The 13,882-nt window shown below is 37.1% G+C and overlaps 1 protein-coding gene across 3 annotated transcripts in view; it reads left to right on the top strand.

Annotated features, from left to right (window-relative positions):
- The window catches only part of PHKA2 (phosphorylase kinase regulatory subunit alpha 2), a 68,436-nt gene that overhangs the window by 38,547 nt on the left and 16,007 nt on the right, over positions 1-13,882 (top strand). The window contains exons 22-30 of one of the 3 annotated variants that reach the window (XM_063305148.1): positions 2,563-2,696; positions 3,929-4,085; positions 5,245-5,324; positions 6,082-6,160; positions 6,281-6,410; positions 7,981-8,082; positions 8,200-8,318; positions 8,915-8,944; positions 12,185-12,238. In XM_063305148.1, the coding sequence (XP_063161218.1) occupies positions 2,563-2,696; positions 3,929-4,085; positions 5,245-5,324; positions 6,082-6,160; positions 6,281-6,410; positions 7,981-8,082; positions 8,200-8,318; positions 8,915-8,944; positions 12,185-12,238 (885 nt within the window). The remainder of the gene's footprint in view (positions 1-2,562; positions 2,697-3,928; positions 4,086-5,244; positions 5,325-6,081; positions 6,161-6,280; positions 6,411-7,980; positions 8,083-8,199; positions 8,319-8,914; positions 8,945-12,184; positions 12,239-13,882) is intronic. The other 2 variants (XM_063305149.1, XM_063305150.1) reach the window with 2 other exon arrangements.

The following is a 13,882-nucleotide window of genomic DNA, read 5'->3' as shown; positions in this document are numbered from 1 at the left end:
GGGAAGATAATAAATTAAATCTTGCATATTTCTGTTCCATTTCTGGGGAGCTGCTACACTTGTCAATCCACGCAGCCTTCAGAAACTTGCCTTCATTCCTGAGAAGGTGAGGGTAGTAAGTCTATAACCTATCCATTGTTTTTCACACATCTCAGATACAAAGAATAGATATTAAAATCCTAGAAGGTGTGTGGTACTTTCCCCAAAGCCAGGAAGATTGTGTCCCACCTCTTTCAGAGGCATAACTCATTCTTTTGGAGAATATGAAATAAAACAGCAAGTTCCTGATCCAAAGATGGCCTTTGTATTCCTTACAACTTAATGTTTGCTTTTTAGTGTAAGACCCCACCTTATCTTACCCCATTTGTCTACATTCTGGTCTGTGCAAAAGCTCAGGGGTCGTCATAGATGAGAAAAGCAACAGCTGTTTAGAAAAGAAGAAGGAAGGTTGTACAATTTGTATGCAACTACACTTGCTTACTGTTTCAAACCTTAGGTAAAGGTAAAGGTAAAGGTTTCCCTTGATGTAAAGTCCAGTCGGGTCCGACTCTAGGGGGCGGTGCTCATCTCCGTTTCTAAGCCTTAGAGCCGGCGTTGTCCGTAGACATTTTCCGGGTCATGTGGCCGGCATGACACGGAACGCCGTTACCTTCCCGCCGAAGCGGTACCTATTGATCTACTCACATTGGCATGCTTTCGAACTGCTAGGTGAGCAGGAGCTGGGACTAGCAACGGGAGCTCACCCCGCCGTGCGGTTTCGAACCGCCGACCTTCCGATCGGCAAGCTCAGCAGCGCAACCCAACTGCATGTAGTACCATGAGTGCCCGGTTGCTAGTTAATTATAAGCTAGACATTTGGTAATAATAGCAATGTCACAGATAGGTATTGAACTCAATCTTCTGTTCCAAACATTTCCAACATACAGAAGGGGCTGGAATGTTTCCTAAAAAAAGAAAACAAAACTAATATATTTATCAAGTACTTATAACTGAGCACAGTACAAACACAGGACAAAACAATGATTGATACCATAACCTGCTACAATCAATTCTAACATCACAATATAAAATAAGGAGAGTCTAAACTAAAAGGCCCATGACAATTAATAATATAAATATCCATACATTCCAATTAATGGATAAGAATGTTTTCAAGCAATTCACAGGAACCTAGGGAAAAAGATCTCTTAAACTTTAAGAAATCTGACTCCAAATGTAATTCAGGTGGAAGTTTATTTCCAAGGAATCAGAGCTGGGTGGTAAAAGTCTCTTGACTATAACATAACTATTCTACTATATGGGAGAATCAGTCTGTCCGGGCCTGATAACTAGATCAGCTGCGCAGGCACAGAAACCGCTGGCAGGTCTTTCAGGTAGGTGGGTGTGCCCATATACAAGGTACAGTGTCTCAACTGCAGCAAATTATACTGGTGTCTTTCACAAATACCCAACAAATGTAATGAGTGGTGACAAAAAGAGTAGGGGTAAAATAAGGAAGGTCCAAAATAGTATGAACAGCAGCATTTTGGATGTGAATGAAAGGGCAGAATGAGGTCTTGAATAACCCAGCCAACAGGCTGTTACATTAATCTAAGCTGGGTCATCAACCAACTACTTGGCTGGTACTGATCCTGCAAACCTTCGGTAAGCAGAGATTACAAATGTTAACAGTTTGTCTCTGTGGATGGCTTTAAAGATAGCCTGGCATTGATTGGATGCCCAGGTTCCTCATAACTGAGGAGATCCACAACCTTGAAAACTAAGGGGAAAGGGAAGGGATGAGGTGATCAGAGTGGAGTGCAGTCATCTCTGTCTTATCTGTGCTTGATTTAAAATAGTGGAAGCAGAAATCCTGCTGAGAGAGCTGGAAAGAGATACTTGCACTGCATCATCCAGAAAAGGGACAAATAGGCCTGAAAGTTTTAGGCACAGATATGATAATCAAACGGGGAAGGCAAAATCAGAGAGCCTAATGGGAGAATATATAAAGAAAATAATAAGATCACTGATGACTGAGAATGGGAAAGATTGAGACTGAAAATCTCTCAATTTTGGAGCTTATCTTTCACAACTTGTTTTATGCTTTAATGTCTTAATTGACTGCAATTTAATTGCCAATGTTTATCTTCTAAAATGTATCTCTAAGCTTAGTTCCACAGAATCACCACAGTATACCAGGTTTTCAGACACTGAACAGTTAATCCATGTTGTTATTTCAATAAAATTACAGTTAAAATACATTTGTAATTTATCATTTAGAAGGGATTTTATCTTTTTTGTTCTCTTTAAAAAGCATCAGGTCGCATGATAGAATTATAGGAAGGCAACATCAGGAATGAATAGGTATGCAAAAAAACTATCTCAAGCAAAATTTCTAGATTTTACTCCTTGAATAAGATAGGTTAAACTGTCTAAAAAAGGGCTATATTTCAGCTGCATTAATTTGGTCCCTCTATATATCATACTGCCTGGAAAACAATCGCAACTAATGATCTACCAAGCATCCTTATATGTCCTGCTCCTTTTGACTTTTGTCATTTGGTGTTTGTTTTTGATTAATAGGAACCAAAGGCTGTTCTTCATTTGCCTAAGGATGCTCATGGTGATTTGGATTGTGAGAAATTAGTTGGGCAGCTAACCGAATGCCCTACCTTACATGACCAGGCAGATATATTATACATCTTGTATCTAATAAAGTAAGTCTCCTTTTATTTTCTATAGACAGTTCTTAATTTATTTTTTAAAATGATCTTCCAGAAAACTAAATGTTCAGCTGTACTAATTTTATCTGAGGTTGCCATTTGTTTCTGTTCCTGTTCAATCTTTCTGTTTCTTATAGTCACATAAGAAAACCTTATGTCTCCTGATCCCTGAAGTTCTAACCTTGAAATTCCTGTTAGTATTGCTTATTTAGCTCCCTTTTAACAATACCACTAAACTCATCTGATCTATCAACTGGTTTTCAGTCAATATTCCATGTTAATTTTGTCAAATTGTCATTCCATTATCACAGCACAGGCTGGCATTAGTGGAGAAGCTACTTGTTTTTATAGGTCACTTTCAAGGGCATAAAACTACCTTCATGCAAAAGACTTTTGGGCAAGAATAGAGGAAATGCAGAAGTACTTGTTTAATTTTGAAACAGTTCAGGTAGTCCTCATTTAGCAACTGCCTTGGCTAATGACAGTTTGCAAATACAAGGCTAATAAATGGTAATAAAAGGCATTTTCAGACCAATGCACACATTTATAACAACAAAAGCCTTCAGTGTGAAACTGATTAAGGTCTGGTCAGTTTCAGGCAGCAGCTGTGGTGGGAGGATTCTAATCAACTAATTGAGCTTGCTAACTTGCCCTTAGCACTTTTTAGGGACATGGTGTGCTGCAGGAAAAAAAGTAGCTCAGGAAGAGAGAGTTTGTTTAAGCAATCTCTCTGCCCTGCAAGGGGGGGAAAAAGAGGGAAAAACAGGTCAGGCACAGGACATTGTACAAGAGGGTTTTATCTGAATGAGACAGCAGAAACCAGTGATCTTTACAGCATCTCTCTCTCATACACATACACGGTTCACTTAGCAACCATGTTGCTTAGTGACCATTTTGCCAGAACCAGTTGCAATCATTAAACAAGGACTACCTGTAATGCTGTTAACTTTACTGAATTGTTAAGTTCTTAAATCAAGAACTGCTTGTTGGGGCTTTCAAAAGCACTGTGGGAAGTTAAATGTAAAAAAAACTCATTAATTTTTGATACGAGTTTTCAAGTATATAATTGTATTAAAAATTATAGTTTTGGGAGCTGAATTTCAGACTAGAACTTTTCCTTCTGGCAATTTAGTTAGGGCTGATACACCTATAACCGACGGTATCTCCTTTTCCTTTAAAAAATAAATAAGGACATATAACCACTGTGATACTTTTTGTTTTATAAGAGGTCTTGATTGGGAAACACAGCTCTATGGACAGTGTGGAATCACAGTTCATTGCCTTCTCAATGAACTGTACAGCAAAGCAGGCCTAAACCAGGAATGGGGGCTAATCCGCTACATCTCTGGCATACTAAAAAAGAAAGTTGAAGTCCTGGCTGAGGTATGGAGCAAATAAATTTTTCCATTTCAGTTTCTCCCACCCTTGAAAAGCAATTTTAAAAGAAAATGCCCATGTAGCATGCATTCAAGTCTTACATACAGAGGATGCCTGTTCAAGATCCCGACCTAGTAAGAGATGTGACAGGAAGAAGCGGCCGAAAGTAGTTATTTATTTTGGGGGCTCCCTTGCTCTGGAACAGCTCGTTCCCTGGGACAAGAATAGCTCTCACACTACTGGCCTTCCAGAAACTTCTGAAACCTGGTTGTTCCAGAAGGCCTATGGGATTTGAGTGCTGTAGAGCTCTTGGTGCCAGAAATATTATAATCATTATAGAGCTTACCAAAATTATATGTTGAATTTCTGTATGATGCTGTTGTTATTGCATTGGCTGCAAGTGACACTTTTGTATACCACTAGCCTTGACTGGTTTATAAATTCACAACCATATTATTATTATTATTATTATTGTTGTTATTGTTATTGTTATTGTTATTTCTATTTTATACTTCACTATCCTATACATGATTTTAATCTGCATATCAGTATATGCCCATATCCATTAAACTATACTAATAGTTTCAGCACTGCTAATACAAGATTAGTATTGTATAATATAAGCCCTGTGCACATATTTGGCTGCATATGAATACAGATAACTTTCTTAAGATACAGGTGCCCATGTAATCTTGCCATAGTGACCCAGCATGTTGAGCTGCCTTTTAGGTCATTGCACATTTAAGCTCCCAAAGTATGTTTGAACCCTGATCTTCCAGATACATCATCATCTGAGAAGCTCACATTAGTAGAACAGGCTCTATACTGCTTGCTTCTGACTTGTGAGGGGGCAGGCAAGCATGTTCCTTTGCATTCTTCTCTAGTAGGTCTGACTGCATGAAGAACAAAAACCCTGCGTTTGGTTGCTGTTTTTTCTGGACCTCCCTACGAAACATTGAGGGAGAAGAGATAGCTGATTTTCTCATTTTGTCATGTTTTCTTACCTCAGATGCAGAGATACAATAGAACATGGACTAGATCTTCACATTGACATGAGTGATATAGAATGACTAAAGCAATTTTTTCAAAATTTAAGATAGTGTATTGCAATTGCTACTGCAGATTTAACAAATTGAACCTGCTTCTTTCCATTGATGTGTGCTAGGCCTGCACAGATCTTTTATCCCACCAGAAGCAACTTACAGTTGGCCTCCCACCTGAGCCCCGTGAAAAAACAATTACAGCGTAAGTGAACTTCTTTATCTTACACCAATACCTTATTTTTCATACTTTTTGACGGTTTTATTATTATTTTTCTATTCCAAGGGAATAATAGAGCCCAATCATACTAGGTACTTGCATGCATTTGAAGTCAGAATTTGTGCAAGATTTTTGAGAAATGAGATGTAGTAAAATTATTACTTGGGGGAGCATGAGTCACCTCTGAGATCATACAGGATCTTAGCAAGTTTGTTAAGAATATCTAATAGCAAAAATGGTCTTCTTTGTTAGCAACACCATTGTTGTAGCTTGATGGTCAAGGAAAAACTTGAAAGAATAAAACCAGTTTTTCCCAACTACACATAACTGAGTACAAAATAAATTCTGGAAAAGACAATACTTTTTCAATACATTCTGCAGTTTTGGATTTGTCAACTGTCCTGGTAACCATGGGCAATTAGGAATTCCAAACAGGTAAGTGAGTCATTTGGCAGAGATAGGGAAAGACTCTTATTCTGCAGGTTTCTTTTTCTCCAGTCTTAGGCTGCGTAGAGGCAGGTGTTCTTTTACAAACCACTTAAGGGGCAAAAAAGATGAAAGCTAAGCAACAGAGCCTGCTAGCCTTCTAGCAGTCTAATAAAAATGTTTGTGGTCTGATAATTTGGGAGTGTAATTTATGAGGCTAAGCATCTGGATAGTCTCCTCAAATCAATGGCCCAAATAGCCATAGAGTCACTGATGGATTTTTGCTTATGCCTTTAATTAAGTTCAATTTCCTTAGGCCTTTGCCTCCTGAAAAGCTGACCAAACTAATATATGAAGCCAGTGGTCAGGATATCAGCATTGCAGTCCTTACACAGGTAACGTGAAAAGAAACGTTGCTAAACCTTTTGAAAAAATTGTTTCATTATTACCATTGTGTACAGTGTGCGATGGAGATCTCTAAAATTAATCCTTCTTCTCTTCCCCAACTCTGGCAGGAAATCATAGTGTATTTGGCCATGTATGTCCGGTCACAACCCAGTCTCTTTGCAGAAATGCTCAGACTCCGCATTGGGCTCATTATTCAAGTGATGGCAACAGAACTTGCTCGCAGCTTGAATTGTTCTGGTAAGACTACTCTCTTTTTACCACTACTCTGGAATAAAACAGGAGTTTCTAAGTATATTTCAGAGGTGAGAAGCTGGATGACAGAAATTAGGGTTGCACATAATAACTATAGTGAAAAGGAGTCAAGAGTAAAGGAAGAAATAGGTAGAGGACTTCCAGAGAAGGGAGAAGATTGTGGGTAAAGACACAATCATAAACCAAGATTCTATATTCTTTTATTATTATTATTATTATTATTATTATTATTATTATTATTATTATTATTGTCAACTATATGCTGTTAATCAACGAGATTTTCTGGGATCCCTTGACACTGCCTGTTCTTGCCTTGTGACCATGTGATCCAATGGTGAATATACTCAGAATCAATTTTTTCCCATTCTTTTTCTCTCTTCCTTCTTCAAAGAATATATATATAATTTCAAGCAAGTTATAAAATCTGACATATCTATTGCTTGATTTATATTTGTCTTTTTAATGCTTATTTCTCAGAGCAAATAAGAAAATGACCTATTATAGTCTGGAGCATAGATTTGTAATGGCTATGGTTATAACAAAGGCAGTGGTCTTAGTTTCAGTGTAATTATTACATAGAGAAAAATAACAATTCAGTAATTATATAATAGCTGTTATAGAGTTTCAGGTCTTTCATCAGGAGAATATGATTTCCTTTTCAATATCAGGATGAGTTTGCAGCTGAATGCATTAATGGATTGCATTGAGATTCCAAGTGAGAAAAGAGCTCCTACTGTATCTCCCCTGGAGAATTTACCATGCACGGGATTACAGGCTCCAATATTTTTTCTCTACAGAGTCTTTGTGACCTGATGTTGTCTTCCACGACCTACAGCTTCTCTAATTCCCAGATAGCAAAGCATAACTAGAAATACTTTGGAGTCCATACACAGACAGCACCAGTTTGGGGAAGGCTACCCTACATGTTGTGTTTATGGTTCATAGTCCTACCATAAAAAAAGAGAAAAACCCATAGATTGGCTGCTTGTCCCTGCATTTCAGAGCTTCTTATGTGCTTGACAAAGTCCGTAACAGATATCTGTTGCAAAGTCCTGAAATAATCCAATAAAACACGCAAGTTAAATGGTTTTCATCGTGGGTGATTCATATGTGGATGATACTATATGCTCCATATTCCATTTTCAAAAACAATCCAAGAAAAGCTTCAAGGCAGGAAATATTTTTGTTAGATGTCTAAATAAACGGCTGAGTGTCAAAAATGAAATGCTTTTTTGAGGTATGGGTTTGGGGCAGGGGAGGGGGAAGAGTAGCACTTTGCCTCATGGGCACAGCATGGCATTTTTTGTCTTGATGCAGTTATAGGCTTCTCACAAGGGAAGAAAAAAAACTGTTAAAATCATCTTTCTGAAAACAATTACACTAGCTATTTATTTTTACATGATAAGGGACTGACAATGATGTTCATCACGCCTTTACTATGCTGAGCAATAGTAACTTTATCCCTGCAGAATGGATGATCTATGCTCTTGACAACATGTCTCATTCATTTTAGTTGCCCTCAAAATTTAGTGTCTTATTTTTTTTCCCCCTACAGGTGAAGAAGCCTCTGAAAGCTTAATGAATCTGAGTCCCTTTGATATGAAAAATCTCCTTCATCATATTCTCAGTGGGAAAGAATTTGGAGTCGAAAGGAGCAGTAATATATGCATATACACTCACATACATATATATGTAACATTCTTATTTTAAAAATTCCTCTTCTGTGTGTTTAAGGGGTTTTTTGGTACCTTTCCCTTTTCTTCTCCATCCTCAGTGCGTCCTCTCGATTCCTCTACGTCCAGTCCTGCTATATCTATCCATGAAGTGGATCACACTGGAGCAACAAAGACCGAAAGAAGTGGCATTACGAGGCTGAAGAGTGAGATGAAGCAGGTGAACACGTTTTCTCTGCACTTGCCTTCAGGCACCTTAGGACAGAGAGCTTTTACTTTCTTGTGGCTACCACTGGTCAGTAACTTTGACCTAAGCTCTGCTTAATTTTTGAATACATATTTCCTGGGCTCCCAAGGATTGTATATTCGTTTCTGCATCCACCAGGGATTTGGGACTATATGAATATTGTCATATGTTATTGTTTTTTATATTTTTTAATTTGTTGTTAGATTTGGGTATTTTGTACATCATCCAAGGACTTCAGGGGTGGGTGTGAAAAAGTGAAATAGTGATGATGATGATGCAATAATACTACCTCCCATCACAGTCTCTTCATGCTGATGGACTTTCTGGAAGCAACAGTTAATATTGCTTGAAGGACTAAAGAAGGGAAGTTTATCTGAGCTACCATTCTTTTACAAATCATTTGTAAAAGAGGAGTACTTGTGATATCTCTGAAATGATGGTAGAACTTGCAGGTTGCACCCATTATATAATAACTGCCCATATTACACATAAGTAATGCTCGATTATTTAACATTTGTACACGTTATTAATATAATTATTTACAATGGGTTTTTTCCCCCTTTTTCTAGAGACATAGGAGACTAAGTAGTAATGAACAGGTGAAATGAAATGTGTATCTGTGCACAGGAAGCTGTTAAATCTGCATGCTTTTCTGTGGTATTGCTGAGCTGCACTTGCAGATGCATGCAATGAAATATCAAAATAAAAATTAGTAAAAATACTAATACATGATTATGAGACATGTGTGTAGATGAAGCTTTCACAGGCTTGCTCTGATTTGTGTGTGCTCCAGGCTGCTTTCCAGAGTCACTACTTCAAGGCTGTTTTCCTGAATCTATAATTTTTGGAACGTGTTACAGTAGTTTAGCAGAACCATCTTACTATAGTAGCAATTTTCTCAGTGCCACGTCGCTCACTATTTACACCAGTGTTTCTTAACCTTGGCAACTTTAAGATGTGTGGACTTCAATTCCCAGGATTCGTCAGCCAGCAAGTTGAAGTTGAAGACCACACATCTTAAAGTTGCCAAGGCTGAGAAATAGTGGTTTAAACATTTAAACAGTGGTTTACACATTTAAACATGAAAAAAGTGAGGGTGACCAGAAAGATAGGGGACCATTAACAAACCAGGGCTAATAGGAATTCCTGTTGTCTTTTGACTCTCTGAGAAGTAGAGATTCACCCATCTGGAACTCTTGGGGGCTCTGTTTGCTGTGGGTTTTTACTACTTGTTTCCTGTCTTGAAATTGTCAGTGGAAATAAATACAACTTGAATGTTTAGAGCTGCTATCTGAATCATTATGCATAAACCCCCCTCAACTCAGGGAAAAGCTGCCTTTAGTAACTCAGTCTTTGGGGTCATCTTGCCCAGTAGTATTATCTATACTGACTGTCAGGTTTCAGATGAGGTCTTCCCGATCTTACCCAGAGAACATGAAGAATTGAATCTGGCATTTCTGGGCATATTCTGCCATTGAACTATATTCTTTCCTACATCGAAGTCAAATTGTATAGGACAGATTTTTCCCAGCCTAGTCATGATTTAGAATTGACTAGGAAGCAATCCTGCCTAGAATTATTTTCCCTATAAAACTGTTACTAGATGCTTGATCAATGTTTTTTTCAGATAATTTTCTCAAAACATATGTTCCCAATTTATATACACACTGTAACTGTGTGTATATTAACTACTTATCTGTGAAACTAATTTGCCATTATAGCTCTTATTGTACTACAGTATAAACTGATTAGTGAGGTAGGGGTAGTTGTAAATGAATGAATTCTTGAAAGTCAGGACACTTAACAAGAGTACTACATATCCAAAGTTGGAATTTTGAGGTTTTACTTGTCTTTATCTTCATTTTAAAACAATGCTTACTTGTGAACCACCCAGAATTGTTGGAAGTCGGATGATACATACATTTTAATAATGATAATAATAATTCTGCAAAGAAGCAGAAACAGTAGATCATATACTCAGCTCGTGCAAGAGGATTGCACAAACTGACTATAAACAATGATATAACACAGTCGCAAATATGATTCACTGGAACACCTGTAAAAATTATGTACCAGCACTGAAAAATTGGTGGGAACATATAGTTGAAAAAGTAGTTGAAAGGGAGCAGGTTAAAATATTGTGGGATTTCCAAATACAACTGATAAAGTCTTGGTGCATAACACACCAGGTTTAACTGTGGTTGAAAAGAAGGAAGTGTGGATAATTGATGTGGCAATACCAGGGGATAGTAGTATAAAAGACAAAGAATTGGAGAAGATCACCAAGTATCAAGCTCTGAAAATCAAACATTATGGCATAAACCAGCCGTGGTGGCCCCAGTGGTTATCAGCACACTGGGTGCCATTCTAAAAAAACTTGGACAGCACTTAGAAAATATGCACATTGACAGAATTTCCACTTGTCAATTACAAAAGGCCACACTGCTTGGATCCGCACATATACTATGCCGATATGTTACAACGTCCTAGGTTCTTGGGAAGAACTTGATGTAAATGAAGGCCAACACCAGCTAAAGAACGGGTACCTGTGATGTCATGTTGTTGTGTATAAAGGATGGTGAAAATTTACAGTGAATATATATCTTGCTATAAATTTCTGTAAACTTTATTCTTTAAAGTGATAGAGGGCTTCTTTCACCCTTCACCATGAGATGCCCTGAAATCCAAACTGGATTTTTGAGAAGGGAACTCATACCTACCTAACCGCAACTCTGCTAAGGCCAAAACAGACCCTATGCTGCCTTTGCCAGAATGATACAGAAAAGGGGTGGCACCTGCATTGTGATCCTGCTTTCATCAGTCTGACCCCATTTCCCCCATGCAGATACCCCTGCTTTGGGGCAAATTGGTTTGTTAACGTATTTGTGTCTTGTCCTTTTTCCAAAGAATTAGAAATAGCATTTTAGATTTGTGATCAACTTGTATGACAGTTAGATAAGGCCTAAAAACTTCTCAGTACTCCTGATTGGTTTCATAGACCACTTCAAATCCCACTCCAGGTGTCTAGTCTTTCAGTTCTGCATTTAGCAATTAGTTGCTTAGAACCCCAGCAGGGAGGACATGCAAAAATAAAGTGAAACTATTGGGGAAATGAACCCCTCTTTGTGGCTCTGTGAATTCAGAGTTCACAAAAAAGGGTACACTGAATTGGAATTTGCAGAGAAAGAAGAGAAAGCTGCTTCTCAGAAATGATTTACATTTTTATACTGCTGCACTCCTGGAAGATTCACAGTGGTTTACAACATGTATAAAATAACCCAGAACATACATACATACATACATACATTTAACCCCTGCATTTTCAATAAACTGATCCATTAATTTCAAAATATTCTGAATATCATGATTAATGCAAATAAGGGAATAATTTTGAAACTTTTTTTATGATTTTGGAATGTTTTCATAATGTGGTCTGTTTGACTTTGCATTTGCGTGCATCTTCTTGGTACAGACCAAGGTTTTTGATGCTTATTGCAAACTTGCTCCATATTTTAAACCTTGTAACCTAGATTTCATTCAATATTGGGTACATCAATATTCTTAATAACAACATTGGACACAAAATCCAGAAGTATGCAGATTTATGACGAAGAAGATAGAATATATTTTCATTTGGTAACATAATGAAAATATTCAGTTTTTTCTAATACTACCAAAAGTACAGTATATCAATGTAACTATCACAGCAGATATTAGCAAAGGAAGGACTGCAAGTGTTTTGAGTTTTGTCCTTTTTTTAATGCATATATATTTTTGTCCATATTTTGTTGATTTTGCCTACTGATTATTTTAATATAATTTGTATTTCTGTTTTATAGTTCTTCTATGGGGGCCATTCCACATCCAGCAGCATGCACTCATCCAGGTCCATGGTAATCCATCATTCAGAAACTTAAAATCTTTCTCTTCCCTTACTGTGGACAGGCACATGGCTAAGATCAGCTGGCTTTAAATTTTCATGTATTAAAGAGCTTGTAATTTTTTTCCTCATAATGAAAGTCATACAAATTATTAATTAAAAATTAATCATTTATGATGTATTATATACATCATGTAATTGGAATTATATGATAGAATGTAATGTTCAAAACACAGGGCATGTAGGTTTTCCAGAAACAAAAGCTAGAAAAAGGGCAAAATTCTATAAGGATTTATTGCTCCCTATCAATCTGCAAGGTCTCTTTAATTAGTATTATCAGTTGTAATGCTATCAGAGAAATGAGTCCCAAAATACATAATCTAGTTTCATTTTATTAAAATGAATGTCTGTGAACTCAAAATTTGCCCACATGAAGTATAGTTATAAAATTAAACACTGGAAAAATGAATATTAATTAAATAAAAATTATTTCCAAATGAGGAGCAGTGGATAACCCACACAATCCTTGTCCACAAACAAAGATGTAAATATTAAATACTAAAATCAAATAAAAATCAGAAACTAATATCACCTAATGCCATGAGCACAAAAGCTATCTCAGAGGTCTAAAACCAAAATATGTACATAATCCATCCTTTTTAAAAAGAGATCTAATATCATAGTTATCACTGCATTTCATAATAGAAAATCCATTGTGAATTGTCAGTTCCATGGGGCTATCTGAAATTCTACTCGTATGGGAGAGGAAAAAAATTTTTTTTTCCCCATAACGTTCTTTCCATCAGAAAAGGAGGTGTGTTGGGAAAGGCTTTCAGCTAGGTTCAACCACAACATTGATTTGTAATGATTTATCAGTAGAAGAGGTTTTACCATTACAGGTACAAACAACAAAACAGTACCGTAGAGCTACAATTGCTTCAGTGCTGGCACTTCCACTGAACCCTAAGATGACTCAGTATCAGCTCTGCTGAATGGCTCATTCAGTATCTCAAACCTTATGTAATTCAAATGTCTTTAGCAGCGGGGAAATTTGTTTCCTTCTTCTCTGATCTTGCTTTAAATAGAATTAACGGAGATCAGTAATTCTTAACGCATAGGGCTATAGATGAGAACAGATCAACCTTGCTAAGCATGAGGTCTTTCACAGGATGTCTCTATATTTCTGGGGAAGTATGCAGAGATGAGAAAGTTGCGATATGGGATGTTGCCTTCAGATTATTCATTGGTCCACCTAGTCCAGTGTAACTGGCATTGACTGGCAGCATCCTTCCAAGCTCTGATGCAAGAGTTGCTACCTGGAGATACCATAACCCTTCTTTTAATTCTTCCTAAATGATATGGTTAGAATGTAAGTGTTGAGTATACTTTACATATTGTAATAAACATATGAAGCCTATATGGTTGACAATTATGATTTAACACCTAATGGTCTGGTCCATACTTAGGCAGTATGATACAGTCACAGTATGGGGTAATAGAGAATTGGTCATGAAGACTGTGAGCCATTGGATTCTCTCAACTCAGTATGCCCCAAAGACCTGTAAGGTTAATATCTGTGGAGGAGAGAATCATTTATGACATCTTGAATTCTTGGAGGAAAAGTAGACTGGAAATTAAACAAAATAAGATTTTTTTT

This window comes from Candoia aspera, chromosome 5 (assembly GCF_035149785.1).
Source record: "Candoia aspera isolate rCanAsp1 chromosome 5, rCanAsp1.hap2, whole genome shotgun sequence".
In the NCBI taxonomy this organism is placed as follows: domain Eukaryota; kingdom Metazoa; phylum Chordata; class Lepidosauria; order Squamata; family Boidae; genus Candoia; species Candoia aspera.
This window is presented reverse-complemented; position numbering and strand designations above follow the sequence as displayed.